This window comes from Salmo salar, chromosome 02 (genome assembly GCF_965601325.2).
Source record: "Salmo salar chromosome 02, fSalSal1, whole genome shotgun sequence".
NCBI classification, from domain to species: domain Eukaryota; kingdom Metazoa; phylum Chordata; class Actinopteri; order Salmoniformes; family Salmonidae; genus Salmo; species Salmo salar.
The window spans coordinates 4,668,055-4,687,624 of record NC_138292.1 but is presented as its reverse complement, the minus strand read 5'-3'; the positions used below and the strand labels follow the sequence as shown (position 1 = coordinate 4,687,624).

Sequence of the window (19,570 nt, the reverse complement as noted above, 5' to 3'; positions counted from 1 at the left end):
CGGATTTCGCTTGTCACGAGGCAAGAAGTTTGTCCCTCACTCCCTTCCATCGTTCCACGTGGTCATCAAAATGCGCCCAGCAAGTATGCCAGACAGAGAGAAAGAGGCAAAGCGAGAGGCTTTACTCCACCCAAAGTCGTCCCACGAAAAATAAGCCCACGAAGTGAGGAGTTTTTGTATGGAGGTCGGTGAATGTCGAATTTGGTCTACAAAACATTTAATTGCTAATTTGCTACGTGAGGCTTATTTGATCGAACATACGTTTTGTAATGGGTAGGTTGTTAGTAATACACTGGTTTATAAGGACGCACGTGGCAATTCCGCAACTTAGAAAAAAAACGACTATTTGAGTTGTCTGTCTTCAAGATAGATGTATATTACCTATTTTAACATGGACATTGCCATTGAGGGCTTCCACCGTTTTAAAGTAGATTGCTGGGTGCAATCGGCCAATTAAGAAAATTGACTACTTTAAAATGGAGACAGCCCCAATTCGCAAAATACAAAGATGAGTTGTCTGTCTCTATTGCCTGTCAACACGGGTATCTGCCCCCTGATTGGCTAGAATGGTCCCGCCTGATCTAGCCTCTTCCTGCCTGACTTCCATCTTTGCGGACATGTATTTCCATTGTTAGAGCGGTTAATCGACTCTCTTGTCAATATAATAGACACTCTTTGTGTCAGTGCTGATCATAACAACAAGCTTCCAGCTAGCAGCTTTTAGTTAGTCTTCCGTTTGAGACGTTTATTAAGGACGTGTTAACGAGTGAAGTAATAACAGGATAAAACACAGCGGAGGAACCGGAACACGGATTTGAACGCACGTGCCATTCCAAAACAGAAACACGTGGCTCGTTGTGCTCTGTTACTGTTCGCTGGCAGAAAGGCACGTTTTAAAGACACAATATAGGTATAAACGGGCTGTGTGCGGTATATATTGTGTTATTATTATGCCTAAATGTAGCTACAAAGCCCAGTTATTGAATATAAAAGCTAACATTGGCTAACTGTTAGCTAGACCAGGCTTCTGTCGCAGTTATTTGACATACTATTTTGACACCACTTTTGGAAATCATACTATTTATCTGTACGGTTAATATTAAAGTTGTCAAACAGCCAGTGAAGCTATAACTAGAAACGTCCCTGCTGAGGCTGATCTTAGCTAAGTAGCCTAGCTAGTTGTGTAACGAAGTTAGCTGGACTCAGGCGGGCCGAGGAGTGGGTTGTTCCCGTCCAACAACAGCGTGTGGCTGGTTCGGCTGTGGATGACCCAGGACACAGCGAGCTATGAGACATACTGTATTATCATTGACTACACTACTCTGAGAGGTCCACAATGTGGCTTTTAACTCAGTCTTTTGTATGGTCAAGTTAATGTATCATTGTGGACTGACACATTTTGAAATACATTTTGTGTTTTTCTACCAGATCGTCATTATGTCTTCTACTTGTGACTCCCTGATCGATGACATTGAGGACATGGTGTCAGCTGACGACCCGACTCCACAGGAGAGGCAGTATGCCAGGAAGAGCATCATCCCCAGAGCCAGGAAGAGAAACACCCAGCAGACTACAGAGGTGCTGCATGCAGACAGGTATGGTTAAATCAATGCAGTGGGCAATGCACACTTGTTTTGATAAAGAGTGACCCTTGCCTGAGAGCTGAAGACTTGAGTTGTCTTCCTGAGCTAATGTCTTGAGGCTGTAGTTCAGGGGGCTGTAGTTCAGGGGGCTGTCTCAGTATTGTGACGTGCAGGAAACCCGGGGTTCAGTCCTAGTCATTTTAAAGCATGCTTACACAAACTGGGAGGATGGCTCCTTCACATCTCTGTGCTGCTACTACTTATCTCTATTTTATGGCTCTTTCTCAATAGTGTTTCCCTCCATTCCTCACAACCTCTGTCCTCCTCAACACTTTCCTCCCCTCTAACCACCTCCAATCAGAAGGAGGGGTGAACAGAGGACGTAAAGAAACAGAGAGAATGTTGACATTCAACTCGTGCGTCAGCGAGATGACCATGCCGTGTTGAAGGTGGCCCTACTGTTGCCACTAGCCAGGGACCAAATCAGTACTTCTCGGCCACTTCAATGTAATTGTAGAGTAACACTGCCATATAGTGGTTCATTATAGAATGCAAGCTGCGAGCTTCATCGACCCCCCCAATTACTTCATTTCATTATCAGCTTCGAGACTATGACTCTTCCTCTCCCCTTCAGATTGTGTTTCTTGCTTATCTACATATTCTTTGTAGTATAGCAACAGTTTGAAAAGGGTACTAAAAGCCAACAGTCCCTTCCCATAGTATGAAAGAGCCCAGCATTCATTGTATGTAATTGATACCTCCTCCTCTCTGTAGCGTGATCCCTGGCATGCAGAAGATATGGATGAGAACTTGGGGCTGCTCCCACAACAACTCAGACGGGGAATACATGGCTGGACAGCTGGCAGCGAGCGGATACAAGATGACAGGTAGGAACCACTGGGCTGTTCAAATAGTTGGCCTCGAAAACAACAACAAGTGTAATGTGGCCAGTGTGATGGGTGCGTTGGCTACGAGGTGATGGGGAGCGTTGGTTATGGGCTGGTAGGGTTAGGTGATGGGGGTCCTGGGGTGGTAGGGTTAGGTGATGGGGTGGTAGGGTTAGGTGATGGGGTGGTAGGGTTAGGTGATGGGGTGGTAGGGTTAGGTGTTGGGGTCCTGTGGTGGTAGGGTTATGTGATGGGGGTCCTGGGGTGGTAGGGTTAGGTGTTGGGGGGTCCTGGGGTGGTAGGGTTAGGTGTTGGGGTCCTGGGTGGTAGGGTTAGGTGTTGGGGTCCTGGGTGGTAGGGTTAGGTGTGGGGTCCTGGGTGGTAGGGTTAGGTGTGGGGTCCTGGGGTGGTAGGGTTAGGTGTTGGGGTCCTGGGGTGGTAGGGTTAGGTGTTGGGGTCCTGGGGTGGTAGGGTTAGGTGTTGGGGTCCTGGGGTGGTAGGGTTAGGTGTTGGGGTGGTAGGGTTAGGTGTTGGGGTCCTGGGGTGGTAGGGTTAGGTGTTGGGGTCCTGGGGTGGTAGGGTTAGGTGATGGGGTCCTGGGGTGGTAGGGTTAGGTGTTGGGGTGGTAGGGTGGTAGGGTTAGGTGTTGGGGTCCTGGGGTGGTAGGGTTAGGTGATGGGGTCCTGGGGTGGTAGGGTTAGGTGTTGGGGTCCTGGGGTGGTAGGGTTAGGTGATGGGGTCCTGGGGTGGTAGGGTTAGGTGTTGGGGTGGTAGGGTGGTAGGGTTAGGTGTTGGGGTCCTGGGGTGGTAGGGTTAGGTGTTGGGGTCCTGTGGGGGTAGGGTTAGGTGTTGGGGTCCTGTGGGTGTAGGGGTAGGTGATGGGGTCCTGTGGTGGTAGGGTTAGGGGATGAGGTGGAAGGGTTAGTGATGGGGGTCACGGGGTGGAAGGGTTAGGGGATGAGGGTCACGGGGTGGTCATGGGGTAGAAGGGTGTTGTTGATTACAGGTAGGTCAACAGGCCAATGGCAAGCTGTGAAATTGGTGTGAATGTGTCTAGTGGTTTAGTGGCAGCGCTGTCTACTGTGGACTACACATCCTCTATCTTGGTCCTGACTGTCTGTTGGCCTCACTGTGGATCCATCTTTGTCCTGCATCCTCCTGTCTTGGTCCTGACTGTCTGTTGGCCTCACTGTGGATCCATCTTTGTTCCCTACTGGCCTATATGGGTTTGGGGGTTTTGTGCTGAAGTGGTCTGCTTCGGTTTGTCTCAAATGGACCAAGGTCTACACAACTAACCACAAGGTGTCAGTCTTGCTCCATGATAAAGTCCATAACCATTTGTTCTGTTCTGAAGGGAATGGAACCTGTTACTGCAGACATAATAAAGAGCTGATTTGCCTGTTTGGCTTTAGTCTGGTTGGTAGTAGGCTGTAGTTTAATGCTTAGCTGGTGCGTTTGTAAGTCTTTGAAAAGCACTTAAACAGGCTGTGTGGTGGAGCAGCTAGACGCTGTGGGGGGGTCTGTGTGGAGCAGCTAGATGCTGTGGGGGGGTCTGTGTGGAGCAGCTAGACGCTGTGGGGGGGTCTGTGTGGAGCAGCTAGACGCTTTGGGGGGGTCTGTGTGGAGCAGCTAGACGCTGTGTGGGGGTCTGTGTGGAGCAGCTAGATGCTTTGGGGGGGTCTGTGTGGAGCAGCTAGATGCTGTGGGGGGGTCTGTGTGGAGCAGCTAGATGCTGTGGGAGGGGGTCTGTGTGGAGCAGCTAGATGCTGTGGGGGGGTCTGTGTGGAGCAGCTAGATGCTGTGGGGGGGGTCTGTGTGGAGCAGCTAGATGCTGTGGGGGGGTCTGTGTGGAGCAGCTAGATGCTGTGGGGGGGTCTGTGTGGAGCAGCTAGACGCTGTGGGGGGGTCTGTGTGGAGCAGCTAGACGCTGTGGGGGGGTCTGTGTGGAGCAGCTAGATGCTTTGGGGGGGTCTGTGTGGAGCAGCTAGATGCTGGGGGGGGGGTCTGTGTGGAGCAGCTAGATGCTGTGGGGGGGTCTGTGTGGAGCAGCTAGATGCTGTGGGGGGGTCTGTGTGGAGCAGCTAGATGCTGTGGGGGGGTCTGTGTGGAGCAGCTAGATGCTGTGGGGGGGTCTGTGGAGCAGCTAGATGCTGTGGGGGGGTCTGTGGAGCAGCTAGATGCTGTGGGGGGGTCTGTGTGGAGCAGCTAGATGCTGTGGGGGGGTCTGTGTGGAGCAGCTAGATGCTGTGGGGGGGTCTGTGTGGAGCAGCTAGATGCTGTGGGGGGGTCTGTGTGGAGCAGCTAGATGCTGTGGGGGGGTCTGTGTGGAGCAGCTAGATGCTGTGGGGGGGTCTGTGTGGAGCAGCTAGATGCTGTGGGGGGGGGTCTGTGTGGAGCAGCTAGATGCTGTGGGGGGGGGGGTCTGTGTGGAGCAGCTAGATGCTGTGGGGGGGGGGTCTGTGTGGAGCAGCTAGATGCTGTGGGGGGGGGGTCTGTGTGGAGCAGCTAGATGCTGTGGGGGGGTCTGTGTGGAGCAGCTAGATGCTGTGGGGGGGTCTGTGTGGAGCAGCTAGATGCTGTGGGGGGGTCTGTGTGGAGCAGCTAGATGCTGTGGGGGGGGGGGTCTGTGTGGAGCAGCTAGATGCTGTGGGGGGGGGGGTCTGTGTGGAGCAGCTAGATGCTGTGGGGGGGGGGTCTGTGTGGAGCAGCTAGATGCTGTGGGGGGGGGTCTGTGTGGAGCAGCTAGATGCTGTGGGGGGGTCTGTGTGGAGCAGCTAGATGCTGTGGGGGGGGGTCTGTGTGGAGCAGCTAGATGCTGTGGGGGGGGGGTCTGTGTGGAGCAGCTAGATGCTGTGGGGGGGGGGTCTGTGTGGAGCAGCTAGATGCTGTGGGGGGGGGGTCTGTGTGGAGCAGCTAGATGCTGTGGGGGGGGGGTCTGTGTGGAGCAGCTAGATGCTGTGGGGGGGGGGTCTGTGTGGTGCAGCTAGATGCTGTGGGGGGGTCTGTGTGGAGCAGCTAGATGCTGTGGGGGGGTCTGTGTGGAGCAGCTAGATGCTGTGGGGGGGTCTGTGTGGAGCAGCTAGATGCTGTGGGGGGGTCTGTGTGGAGCAGCTAGATGCTGTGGGGGGGTCTGTGTGGAGCAGCTAGATGCTGTGGGGGGGTCTGTGTGGAGCAGCTAGATGCTGTGGGGGGGTCTGTGTGGAGCAGCTAGATGCTGTGGTGGGGGGGTCTGTGTGGAGCAGCTAGATGCTGTGGTGGGGGGGTCTGTGTGGAGCAGCTAGATGCTGTGGTGGGGGGGTCTGTGTGGAGCAGCTAGATGCTGTGGTGGGGGGGTCTGTGTGGAGCAGCTAGATGCTGTGGTGGGGGGGTCTGTGTGGAGCAGCTAGATGCTGTGGGGGGGTCTGTGTGGAGCAGCTAGATGCTGTGGGGGGGTCTGTGTGGAGCAGCTAGATGCTGTGGGGGGGTCTGTGTGGAGCAGCTAGATGCTGTGGGGGGGTCTGTGTGGAGCAGCTAGATGTGTCTGTGTGTGTGTTAAGCAGTTTACCATCTGTCTCTCTTTTTCCTAGTTGCATCTACATAGTTGTCATTGACTCAGTACTGGTAGCCCTTGTAAATAGCCAAGTTATCATTAAATAAATAAAGTAACATTTTATTTAACTAGGCAAGTCAGTTAAGAGAAAATTCTTATTTAAAATGACGGCCTAACCTGGACGACACTGGGCCAATTGTGCGCCGCCCTATGGGACTCCCAATAACGGCTGGTTGTGATACAGCCTGGAATCGAACCAGGGTCTGTAGTGACGCCTCTATTCCCTTAGACTGCTGCGCCAAGTTAGCGTTACTCATTGTGTATATAACCAAGTTAGCGTTACTCATTGTGTATATAACCAAGTTAGCGTTACTCATTGTGTATATAACCAAGTTAGCGTTACTCATTGTGTATATAACCAAGTTAGCGTTACTCATTGTGTATATAACCAAGTTAGCGTTACTCATTGTGTATATAACCAAGTTAGCGTTACTCATTGTGTATATAACCAAGTTAGCGTTAATCATTGTGTATATAGCCAAGTTAGCGTTACTCATTGTGTATATAGCCAAGTTAGCGTTACTCATTGTGTATATAGCCAAGTTAGCGTTACTCATTGTGTATATAACCAAGTTAGCGTTACTCATTGTGTATATAACCAAGTTAGCGTTACTCATTGTGTATATAACCAAGTTAGCGTTAATCATTGTGTATATAGCCAAGTTAGCGTTACTCATTGTGTATATAGCCAAGTTAGCGTTACTCATTGTGTATATAGCCAAGTTAGCGTTACTCATTGTGTATATAACCAAGTTAGCGTTACTCATTGTGTATATAACCAAGTTAGCGTTACTCTCATTGTGTATATAACCAAGTTAGCGTTACTCATTGTGTATATAACCAAGTTAGCGTTACTCATTGTGTATATAACCAAGTTAGCGTTACTCATTGTGTATATAACCAAGTTAGCGTTACTCATTGTGTATATAACCAAGTTAGCGTTACTCATTGTGTATATAACCAAGTTAGCGTTACTCATTGTGTATATAGCCAAGTTAGCGTTACTCATTGTGTATATAACCAAGTTAGCGTTACTCATTGTGTATATAACCAAGTTAGCGTTAGTCATTGTGTATATAACCAAGTTAGCGTTAGTCATTGTGTATATAACCAAGTTAGCGTTACTCATTGTGTATATAACCAAGTTAGCGTTACTCATTGTGTATATAACCAAGTTAGCGTTACTCATTGTGTATATAACCAAGTTAGCGTTAATCATTGTGTATATAGCCAAGTTAGCGTTACTCATTGTGTATATAGCCAAGTTAGCGTTACTCATTGTGTATATAGCCAAGTTAGCGTTACTCATTGTGTATATAACCAAGTTAGCGTTACTCATTGTGTATATAACCAAGTTAGCGTTACTCATTGTGTATATAACCAAGTTAGCGTTACTCATTGTGTATATAACCAAGTTAGCGTTACTCATTGTGTATATAACCAAGTTAGCGTTACTCATTGTGTATATAACCAAGTTAGCGTTACTCATTGTGTATATAACCAAGTTAGCGTTACTCATTGTGTATATAACCAAGTTAGCGTTACTCATTGTGTATATAACCAAGTTAGCGTTACTCATTGTGTATATAACCAAGTTAGCGTTACTCATTGTGTATATAGCCAAGTTAGCGTTACTCATTGTGTATATAGCCAAGTTAGCGTTACTCATTGTGTATATAGCCAAGTTAGCGTTACTCATTGTGTATATAACCAAGTTAGCGTTACTCATTGTGTATATACCCAAGTTAGCGTTACTCATTGTGTATATAACCAAGTTAGCGTTACTCATTGTGTATATAACCAAGTTATCATTGTGTATTTATTATAACTTGTATTATTTCTCTATGTTCTCTCTGTGTTGATGGGAACGACCCATCAGGAATCATTTCACTGTTAGTCTACACCCGTTGTTTACCAAGCATGTGACCAATAACATTTGATTAGGCCTCTGAGTTGACAAGGAGTTAATGAACACTCCGAGGCCTGCCCTGTCCTGGCCTGTCCTGGCCTGGCCTGGCCTGTCCTGCCCTGGCCTGGCCTGGCCTGGCCTGGCCTGTCCTGTCCTGGCCTGCGCAGGGAAACACAACAGACCCCTTGTCCCTCTCCTCACCCTCACAGCCCCTCTAACCCCCCCTCCCCAGCCTCACTGACCCCTCTAAACCCCCCTCCCCAGCCTCACTGACCCCTCTCACAGCCCCTCCCCTGCCTCATCGCCCCTCTACCCCCCCCCCCCCCAGCCTCACTGACCCCTCTCTCAGCCCCTCTAACCCCCCCTCCCCAGCCTCACTGACCCCTCTCTCAGCCCCTCTAACCCCCCGTCCCCAGCCTCACTGACCCCTCTCTCAGCCCCTCTAACCCCCCCTCCCCAGCCTCACTGACCCCTCTCTCAACCCCTCTAACCCCCCTCCCCAGCCTCACTGACCCCTCTCTCAGCCCCTCTAACCCCCCCTCCCCAGCCTCACTGACCCCTCTCTCAGCCCCAGTCCAGCCAGGCATCTGGTTGTTATCAGGGCGGCCGATGGCTGGAAACTAATAGTTAATCAGCCGTCTAGGGGTCCCAATCAGACAACGTACTGGTCCTAATCAGACAACGTGCTGGTCCTAATCAGACAACATACTGGTCCTAATCAGACAAGGTACTGGTCCTAATCAGACAAGGTACTGGTCCTAATCAGACAAGGTACTGGTCCTAATCAGACAAGGTACTGGTCCTAATCAGACAAGGTACTGGTCCTAATCAGACAAGGTACTGGTCCTAATCAGACAAGTACTGGTCCTAATCAGACAAGGTACTGGTCCTAATCAGACAAGGTACTGGTCCTAATCAGACAACGTACTGGTCCTAATCAGACAACATACTGGTCCTAATCGGACAACGTACTGGTCCTAATCGGACAACGTACTGGTCCTAATCGGACAACGTACTGGTCCTAATCGGACAACGTACTGGTCCTAATCGGACAACGTACTGGTCCCAATCGGACAACGTACTGGTCCCAATCGGACAACGTACTGGTCCCAATCGGACAACGTACTGGTCCCAATCGGACAACGTACTGGTCCCAATCGGACAACGTACTGGTCCCAATCGGACAACGTACTGGTCCCAATCGGACAACGTACTGGTCCCAATCGGACAACGTACTGGTCCCAATCGGACAACGTACTGGTCCTAATCAGACAACGTACTGGTCCTAATCAGACAACGTGCTGGTCCTAATCGGACATTTGATACACTGGAGGGATTCAGAGATACAACTGGACCAACCAGGGAAATACAAGCATTGTAGGTGTACCGCAACCAAGTGTAGATACAGAGATGCCAACCAACCAACCAAGTGTAGATACAGAGATGCCAACCAACCAACCAAGTGTAGATACAGAGATGCCAACCAACCAACCAAGTGTAGATACAGAGATGCCAACCAACCAACCAAGTGTAGATACAGAGATGCCAACCAACCAACCAAGTGTAGATACAGAGATGCCAACCAACCAACCAAGTGTAGATACAGAGATGCCAACCAACCAACCCAAGTGTAGATACAGAGATGCCAACCAACCAACCAAGTGTAGATACAGAGATGCCAACCAACCAACCAAGTGTAGATACAGAGATGCCAACCAACCAACCAAGTGTAGATACAGAGATGCCAACCAACCAACCAAGTGTAGATACAGAGATGCCAACCAACCAACCAAGTGTAGATACAGAGATGCCAACAACCAACCTAGTGTAGATTACAGAGATGCCAACCACCAAGTGTAGATACAGAGATGCCAACCAACCAAGTGTAGATACAGAGATGCCAACCAACCAAGTGTAGATTCAGAGATGCCAACCAACCAACCAAGTGTAGAGGTGGTGTTTTCTCTTCTATGAGCCACAGCCCCCCACAGAGATACCACCCACAGAGTTATAGCAGGAATCCAGCTCATTCTATTCCATCCCATAATGATGACGTCATTCTCTCCCTCCACCATGAACCACCAAATGACTCCTCTCTCTGTCCGTCACTCTCAGATATCTTTGTCCGTGTCCCGATATACTTGTAGAGCTCTGATAGGTTTCTCCTGTCAGTCAGGAGATGGCATGTAGGCTAGACTCTTCTCTCCCCCTGCCTCCTCGCTCTCTCTCTCCCCCTGCCTCCCTCGCTCTCTCTCTCCCCCTGCCTCCCTCGCTCTCTCTCTCCCCTGCCTCCCTCGCTCTCTCTCTCCCCCTGCCTCCCTCGCTCTCTCTCTCCCCCTGCCTCCCTCGCTCTCTCTCCCCTGCTCCTCGCTCTTCTCTCCCCTGCCTCCCTCGCTCTCTCTCTCCCCCTGCCTCCCTCGCTCTCTGTCCCCCTGCCTCCCTCGCTCTCTGTCCCCCCTGCCTCCCTCGCTCTCTCTCTCCCCCCTGCGTCCCTCGCTCTCTCTCGCTCTCTCTCTCCCCCTGCCTGCCTCGCTCTCTCTCTCCCCCCTGCCTCCCTCGCTCTCTCTCCCCCCCCTGCCTCCCTCGCTCTCTATCCCCCGCCTGCCTCCCTCGCTCTCTCTCCCCCGCCTGCCTCCCTCGCTCTCTCTCCCCCGCCTGCCTCCCTCGCTCTCTCTCGCTCTCTCTCTCCCCCTGCCTGTCTCTCTCTCTCTCTCTCTCGCCTGCCTCTCTCTCTCGCCTGCCTCTATCTCCCCCTGCCTGCCTGCCTGCCTCTCTCTCCCCTCCCTCCCTCGCTCTCTCTCTCCCCCTGCCTGCCTGCCTCTCTCTCCCCTCCCTCCCTGCCTCTCTCTCCCCCTGCCTGTAGGTTCAGATTACAAGGTGTCAGCCTGGGGTTTTTAGGAGAGCTCCATTGGGGCCCCTCTGCATTGTGAAGTGTCTTGTTGCCTTGATGAATACACTCCTGTTTATTTCTCTCTAATGTTGTCATACATTTTTAATTTAACAGGAAGTGGAAATGTGCTAAATACCTTATTTTTTTAGTTTCCACAGCCTTGTTAGCTATTTGAAATGGTTTATCTGTTGTGTGAGTGCTGGTTGTTATTTCAATGGTGCAGTAGTGGAGTGATACTCTAGAAAAAGGCCCAGACATCTGAAATGTAAATACGAGTCTATCTTGTAGCACTTAAACTACGGCTGGTTTGTTTTCCTCCTAAATCCCTGACAGTCTGGATCTAGTCCTCTGCTACTCTCTCTCTGCCTGGGAACGTTGACAGTCTGGGAACGTTGACAGACTGGATCTAGTCCTCTGCTGCTCTCTCTCTGCCTGGGAACGTTGACAGACTGGATCTAGTCCTCTGCTGCTCACTCTGTCTGGGAACGTTGACAGTCTGGCTCTAGTCCTCTGCTGCTCTCTCTCTGCCTGGGAACGTTGACAGACTGGATCTAGTCCTCTGCTGCTCTCTCTCTGTCTGGGAACGTTGACAGACTGGATCTAGTCCTCTGCTGCTCTCTCTCTGCCTGGGAACGTTGACAGTCTGGCTCTAGTCCTCTGCTGCTCTCTCTCTGCCTGGGAACGTTGACAGACTGGATCTAGTCCTCTGCTGCTCTCTCTGCCTGGAATGTTGACAGACTGGATCTAGTCCTCTGCTTGCTCTCTCTCTGCCTGGAACGTTGACAGACTGGATCTAGTCCTCTGCTGCTCTCTCTCTGCCTGGGAATGTTGACAGACTGGATCTAGTCCTCTGCTGCTCTCTCTCTGCCTGGGAACGTTGACAGTCTGGGCTCTAGTCCTCTGCTGCTCTCTCTCTGCCTCGGGAACGTTGACAGTCTGGATCTAGTCCTCTGCTGCTCTCTCTCTGCCTGGGAACGTTGACAGACTGGATCTAGTCCTCTGCTGCTCTCTCTCTGCCTGGGGAACGTTGACAGACTGGATCTAGTCCTCTGCTGCTCTCTCTCTGCCTGGGAACGTTGACAGACTGGATCTAGTCCTCTGCTGCTCTCTCTCTGCCTGGGAACGTTGACAGTCTGGATCTAGTCCTCTGCTGCTCTCTCTCTGCCTGGGGAACGTTGACAGTCTGGGATCTAGTCCTCTGCTGCTCTCTCTCTGCCTAGGGAACGTTGACAGTCTGGATCTAGTCCTCTGCTGCTCTCTCTCTCTGCCTGGGAACGTTGACAGACTGGATCTAGTCCTCTGCTGCTCTCTCTCTGCCTGGGAACGTTGACAGACTGGATCTAGTCCTCTGCTGCTCTCTCTCTGCCTGGGAACGTTGACAGACTGGATCTAGTCCTCTGCTGCTCTCTCTCTGCCTGGGAACGTTGACAGTCTGGATCTAGTCCTCTGCTGCTCTCTCTCTGCCTGGGAACGTTGACAGACTGGATCTAGTCATCTGCTGCTCTCTCTCTCTCTGCCTGGGAACGTTGACAGTCTGGATCTAGTCCTCTGCTGCTCTCTCTCTGCCTGGGAACGTTGACAGACTGGATCTAGTCCTCTGCTGCTCTCTCTCTCTGCCTGGGAACGTTGACAGACTGGATCTAGTCCTCTGCTGCTCTCTCTCTGCCTGGGAACGTTGACAGTCTGGCTCTAGTCCTCTGCTGCTCTCTCTCTGCCTGGGAACGTTGACAGTCTGGATCTAGTCCTCTGCTGCTCTCTCTGCCTGGGAACGTTGACAGACTGGATCTAGTCCTCTGCTGCTCTCTCTGCCTGGGAACGTTGACAGACTGGATCTAGTCCTCTGCTGCTCTCTCTCTGCCTGGGAACGTTGACAGACTGGATCTAGTCCTCTGCTGCTCTCTCTCTGCCTGGGAATGTTGACAGACTGGATCTAGTCCTCTGCTGCTCTCTCTCTGCCTGGGAACGTTGACAGTCTGGATCTAGTCCTCTGCTGCTCTCTCTCTGCCTGGGAACGTTGACAGTCTGGATCTAGTCCTCTGCTGCTCTCTCTCTCTGCCTGGGAACGTTGACAGACTGGATCTAGTCCTCTGCTGCTCTCTCTCTGCCTGGGAACGTTGACAGACTGGATCTAGTCCTCTGCTGCTCTCTCTCTGCCTGGGAACGTTGACAGACTGGATCTAGTCCTCTGCTGCTCTCTCTCTGCCTGGGAACGTTGACAGTCTGGATCTAGTCCTTTGCTGCTCTCTCTCTGTCTGGGAATGTTGACAGACTGGATCTAGTCCTCTGCTGCTCTCTCTCTGCCTGGGAACGTTGACAGACTGGATCTAGTCCTCTGCTACTCTCTCTGCCTGGGAACGTTGACAGACTGGATCTAGTCCGTCTGCTGCTCTCCTCTCTGCCTGGGAACGTTGACAGACTGGATCTAGTCCTCTGCTGCTCTCTCTCTGCCTGGGAACGTTGACAGTCTGGATCTAGTCCTTTGCTGCTCTCTCTCTGTCTGGGAACGTTGACAGACTGGATCTAGTCCTCTGCTGCTCTCTCTCTCTGCCTGGGAACGTTGACAGTCTGGCTCTAGTCCTCTGCTGCTCTCTCTCTGCCCTGGGAACGTTGCACAGACTGGATCTAGTCCTCTGCTGCTCTCTCTGCCTGGGAACGTTGACAGACTGGATCTAGTCCTCTGCTGCTCTCTCTCTCTGCCTGGGAACGTTGACAGACTGGATCTAGTCCTCTGCTGCTCTCTCTCTGCCTGGGAACGTTGACAGTCTGGCTCTAGTCCTCTGCTGCTCTCTCTCTGCCTGGGAACGTTGACAGTCTGGATCTAGTCCTCTGCTGCTCTCTCTGCCTGGGAACGTTGACAGACTGGATCTAGTCCTCTGCTGCTCTCTCTGCCTGGGAACGTTGACAGACTGGATCTAGTCCTCTGCTGCTCTCTCTCTGCCTGGGAACGTTGACAGACTGGATCTAGTCCTCTGCTGCTCTCTCTCTGCCTGGGAATGTTGACAGACTGGATCTAGTCCTCTGCTGCTCTCTCTCTGCCTGGGAACGTTGACAGTCTGGATCTAGTCCTCTGCTGCTCTCTCTCTGCCTGGGAACGTTGACAGTCTGGATCTAGTCCTCTGCTGCTCTCTCTCTCTGCCTGGGAACGTTGACAGACTGGATCTAGTCCTCTGCTGCTCTCTCTCTGCCTGGGAACGTTGACAGACTGGATCTAGTCCTCTGCTGCTCTCTCTCTCTGCCTGGGAACGTTGACAGACTGGATCTAGTCCTCTGCTACTCTCTCTCTGCCTGGGGAACGTTGACAGACTGGATCTAGTCCTCTGCTACTCTCTCTCTCTGCCTGGGAACGTTGACAGTCTGGATCTAGTCCTCTGCTACTCTTTCTCTGCCTGGGAACGTTAACAGACTGGATCTAGTCCTCTGCTACTCTCTCTCTGCCTGGGAACGCTTGACAGGACTGGATCTAGTCCTCTGCTACTCTCTCTCTCTGCCTGGGAACGTTGACAGACTGGATCTAGTCCTCTGCTGCTCTCTCTCTGCCTGGGAACGTTGACAGTCTGGATCTAGTCCTCTGCTGCTCTCTTCTCTGCCTGGGAACCGTTGACAAGACTGGAGTCTAGTCATCTGCTGCTCTCTCTCTCTGCCTGGGAACGTTGACAGACTGACTGGATCTAGTCATCTGCTGCTCTCTCTCTCTGCCTGGGGAACGTTGACAGACTGGATCTAGTCCTCTGCTACTCTCTCTTTGCCTGGGAACGTTGACAGTCTGGATCTAGTCCTCTGCTACTCTCTCTCTGCCTGGGAACGTTGACAGACTGGATCTAGTCCTCTGCTACTCTCTCTCTGCCTGGGAACGTTGACAGACTGGATCTAGTCCTCTGCTGCTCTCTCTCTGCCTGGGAACGTTGACAGACTGGATCTAGTCCCTCTGCTGCTCTCTCTCTCTGCCTGGGAACGTTGACAGGACTGGATCTAGTCCTCTGCTGCTCTCTCTCTGCCTGGGAACGTTGACAGTCTGGGATCTAGTCCTCTGCTGCTCTCTCTCTGCCTGGGAACGTTGACAGACTGGATCTAGTCATCTGCTGCTCTCTCTCTCTGCCTGGGAACGTTGACAGTCTGGATCTAGTCCTCTGCTGCTCTCTCTCTGCCTGGGAACGTTGACAGACTGGATCTAGTCCTCTGCTGCTCTCTCTCTGCCTGGGAACGTTGACAGTCTGGCTCTAGTCTCTGCTGCTCTCTCTCTGCCTGGGAACGTTGACAGTCTGGATCTAGTCCTCTGCTGCTCTCTCTGCCTGGGAACGTTGACAGACTGGATCTAGTCCTCTGCTGCTCTCTCTCTGCCTGGGAACGTTGACAGACTGGATCTAGTCCTCTGCTGCTCTCTCTCTGCCTGGGAACGTTGACAGTCTGGCTCTAGTCCTCTGCTGCTCTCTCTCTGCCTGGGAACGTTGACAGTCTGGATCTAGTCCTCTGCTGCTCTCTCTGCCTGGGAACGTTGACAGACTGGATCTAGTCCTCTGCTGCTCTCTCTGCCTGGGAACGTTGACAGACTGGATCTAGTCCTCTGCTGCTCTCTCTCTGCTGGGAACGTTGACAGACTGGATCTAGTCCTCTGCTGCTCTCTCTCTGCCTGGGAACGTTGACAGACTGGATCTAGTCCTCTGCTGCTCTCTCTCTGCCTGGGAACGTTGACAGTCTGGATCTAGTCCTCTGCTGCTCTCTCTCTGCCTGGGAACGTTGACAGTCTGGATCTAGTCCTCTGCTGCTCTCTCTCTCTGCCTGGGAACGTTGACAGACTGGATCTAGTCCTCTGCTGCTCTCTCTCTGCCTGGGAACGTTGACAGACTGGATCTAGTCCTCTGCTGCTCTCTCTCTGCCTGGGAACGTTGACAGACTGGATCTAGTCCTCTGCTGCTCTCTCTCTGCCTGGGAACGTTGACAGTCTGGATCTAGTCCTTTGCTGCTCTCTCTCTGTCTGGGAATGTTGACAGACTGGATCTAGTCCTCTGCTGCTCTCTCTCTGCCTGGGAACGTTGACAGACTGGATCTAGTCCTCTGCTACTCTCTCTGCCTGGGAACGTTGACAGACTGGATCTAGTCCTCTGCTGCTCTCTCTCTGCCTGGGAACGTTGACAGACTGGATCTAGTCCTCTGCTGCTCTCTCTCTGCCTGGGAACGTTGACAGTCTGGATCTAGTCCTTTGCTGCTCTCTCTCTGTCTGGGAATGTTGACAGACTGGATCTAGTCCTCTGCTGCTCTCTCTCTCTGCCTGGGAACGTTGACAGACTGGATCTAGTCCTCTGCTACTCTCTCTCTGCCTGGGAACGTTGACAGACTGGATCTAGTCCTCTGCTACTCTCTCTCTGCCTGGGAACGTTGACAGTCTGGATCTAGTCCTCTGCTACTCTTTCTCTGCCTGGGAACGTTAACAGACTGGATCTAGTCCTCTGCTACTCTCTCTCTGCCTGGGAACGTTGACAGACTGGATCTAGTCCTCTGCTGCTCTCTCTCTCTGCCTGGGAACGTTGACAGACTGGATCTAGTCCTCTGCTGCACTCTCTCTGCCTGGGAACGTTGACAGTCTGGATCTAGTCCTCTGCTGCTCTCTCTCTGCCTGGGAACGTTGACAGACTGGATCTAGTCATCTGCTGCTCTCTCTCTCTGCCTGGGAACGTTGACAGACTGGATCTAGTCCTCTGCTGCTCTCTCTCTCTGCCTGGGAACGTTGACAGACTGGATCTAGTCCTCTGCTACTCTCTCTCTGCCTGGGAACGTTGACAGTCTGGATCTAGTCCTCTGCTACTCTCTCTCTGCCTGGGAACGTTGACAGTCTGGATCTAGTCCTCTGCTACTCTCTCTCTGCCTGGGAACGTTGACAGACTGGATCTAGTCCTCTGCTGCTCTCTCTCTGCCTGGGAACGTTGACAGTCTGGATCTAGTCCTCTGCTGCTCTCTCTCTGCCTGGGAACGTTGACAGACTGGATCTAGTCATCTGCTGCTCTCTCTCTCTGCCTGGGAACGTTGACAGTCTGGATCTAGTCCTCTGCTGCTCTCTCTCTGCCTGGGAACGTTGACAGACTGGATCTAGTCATCTGCTGCTCTCTCTCTCTGTCTGGGAACGTTGACAGACTGGATCTAGTCCTCTGCTGCTCTCTCTCTGCCTGGGAACGTTGACAGTCTGGCTCTAGTCCTCTGCTGCTCTCTCTCTGCCTGGGAACATTGACAGTCTGGATCTAGTCCTCTGCTGCTCTCTCTGCTTGGGAACGTTGACAGACTGGATCTAGTCCTCTGCTGCTCTCTCTGCCTGGGAACGTTGACAGACTGGATCTAGTCCTCTGCTGCTCTCTCTCTGCCTGGGAACGTTGACAGACTGGATCTAGTCCTCTGCTGCTCTCTCTCTGCCTGGGAACGTTGACAGACTGGATCTAGTCCTCTGCTGCTCTCTCTCTGCCTGGGAACGTTGACAGTCTGGATCTAGTCCTCTGCTGCTCTCTCTCTCTGCCTGGGAACGTTGACAGACTGGATCTAGTCCTCTGCTGCTCTCTCTCTGCCTGGGAACGTTGACAGACTGGATCTAGTCCTCTGCTGCTCTCTCTCTGCCTGGGAACGTTGACAGACTGGATCTAGTCCTCTGCTGCTCTCTCTCTGCCTGGGAACGTTGACAGTCTGGATCTAGTCCTTTGCTGCTCTCTCTCTGTCTGGGAATGTTGACAGACTGGATCTAGTCCTCTGCTGCTCTCTCTCTGCCTGGGAACGTTGACAGACTGGATCTAGTCCTCTGCTACTCTCTCTCTGCCTGGGAACGTTGACAGACTGGATCTAGTCCTCTGCTACTCTCTCTCTGCCTGGGAACGTTGACAGTCTGGATCTAGTCCTCTGCTACTCTCTCTCTGCCTGGGAACGTTGACAGACTGGATCTAGTCCTCTGCTACTCTCTCTCTGCCTGGGAACGTTGACAGACTGGATCTAGTCCTCTGCTGCTCTCTCTCTGCCTGGGAACGTTGACAGACTGGATCTAGTCCTCTGCTGCTCTCTCTCTGCCTGGGAACGTTGACAGTCTGGATCTAGTCCTCTGCTGCTCTCTCTCTGCCTGGGAACGTTGACAGACTGGATCTAGTCCTCTGCTGCTCTCTCTCTGCCTGGGAACGTTGACAGACTGGATCTAGTCCTCTGCTGCTCTCTCTCTGCCTGGGAACGTTGACAGACTGGATCTAGTCCTCTGCTGCTCTCTCTCTGCCTGGGAACGTTGACAGTCTGGATCTAGTCCTCTGCTGCTCTCTCTCTCCCTGGGAACGTTGACAGACTGGATCTAGTCATCTGCTGCTCTCTCTCTCTGCCTGGGAACGTTGACAGTCTGGATCTAGTCCTCTGCTGCTCTCTCTCTGCCTGGGAACGTTGACAGACTGGATCTAGTCATCTGCTGCTCTCTCTCTCTGTCTGGGAACGTTGACAGACTGGATCTAGTCCTCTGCTGCTCTCTCTGTCTGGGAACGTTGAGACTGGATCTAGTCCTTCCTGGTTTTGCATGTGATTTGCATGTTGTCCAGACATCCAGAGATGATGAGACAGGTTATTTATTTAACTTTTTATTTAACCAGGCAAGTCAGTTTAAGAACAAGTTCTTATTTACAATGACGGCCTACCCCGGGTTACTAGGAGGCTTTCTTCATAGCTGAGGGAAGAGTGAGAGAGTGTGTGTGTGTGTGTGTGGAGATTGAGCCTGTTTGCTGGGCTGTGAATAGTAGCCCTCTGGGCATCTCTCTCATCAGGGAGCAGAGAGGGGGAGAACTTTCTACTTCAGGTGCGTCCCAAATGGCTCCCTATTCCCTACGCAGTGCACTACTTTAGACCAGGGCCCATAGGGAAAGGGATGCCATTTGGGACACAATGTGTTCTACCACAGCTGCAGAGGGACATTAATCACATGCTTCAAACATGCAAATTCCCTCCCTGCATGCAGAGCCTGTGAAATGGGTTCTAATTGTCCTGGTGATCTGGTCTGTTCCATTAGGAGCCCAGGAAGGCAAACAGGAAGTCAGGCAGACGGGTGGGCAAATGGGCAGGAGGGCAGACGGGCTGGACACACTTTCTTTATTCTGTCCTTCTGTCTCTCAGTCTGCATGTCTGGTCTATACTTATCTCCCTCCCTCCCTCCCTCCCTCCCTCCCTCCCTCCCTCCCTCCCTCCCTCCCTCCCTCCCTCCCTCCCTCCCTCCCTCCCTCCCTCCCTCCCTCCCCTGGCCCAGACAGTGTGAGGAGAGAGAGTGTTTATCCACACAGAGGAAGTGGGATGTTTGAAGACTAACTGCGTTGCTGTTGGTTTGTTTGTGGTCCTGCAATTTGGGAGAAATTGCTGTAATTGTACAACAGGAAATGTGGTTGTATTTAACCTGTGTTTTTCTCAAGGTTCATTCCCCTCTTTCTGATTGCTGCAGCGGCAGGTTGACTGAGGGACACTGGAAGACATTAAAACATGGATAACATTTTTTTATTTTTTTAAATTAATTTTTATAATATGCATGTCATTATGTTACGCTTCAAATCTCTTAAGTAAAGAGAAATTAAAACATATTTATTCGTAACAAACACGGCGCTTGAATAAAATAGAATCACACCTTCATCCATATTTTCAGTTTAGTCACACATGAATACAAGAGACGGTGTGTGTCTTTAATACCTGTGTAATTAGCTACCAATAAACCCTGGTGTTGTGGAC

General features: G+C 51.7%; 1 protein-coding gene across 3 annotated transcripts in view; it reads left to right on the top strand.

Annotated features, from left to right (window-relative positions):
• Nucleotides 1-52: 52 nt before the first annotated feature.
• Nucleotides 53-19,570, top strand: part of LOC106597444 (threonylcarbamoyladenosine tRNA methylthiotransferase) — an 811,125-nt gene continuing 791,607 nt past the window's right edge. The window contains exons 1-3 of one of the 3 annotated variants that reach the window (XM_082959157.1): nt 53-184; nt 1,429-1,595; nt 2,358-2,470. In XM_082959157.1, coding sequence (XP_082815283.1) covers nt 179-184; nt 1,429-1,595; nt 2,358-2,470 — 286 coding nt within the window. In that variant the 5' untranslated portion in view covers nt 53-178. Of the gene's footprint in view, nt 185-591; nt 911-1,428; nt 1,596-2,357; nt 2,471-19,570 lie in introns of those variants that run through there. The other 2 variants (XM_082959161.1, XM_082959159.1) reach the window with 2 other exon arrangements.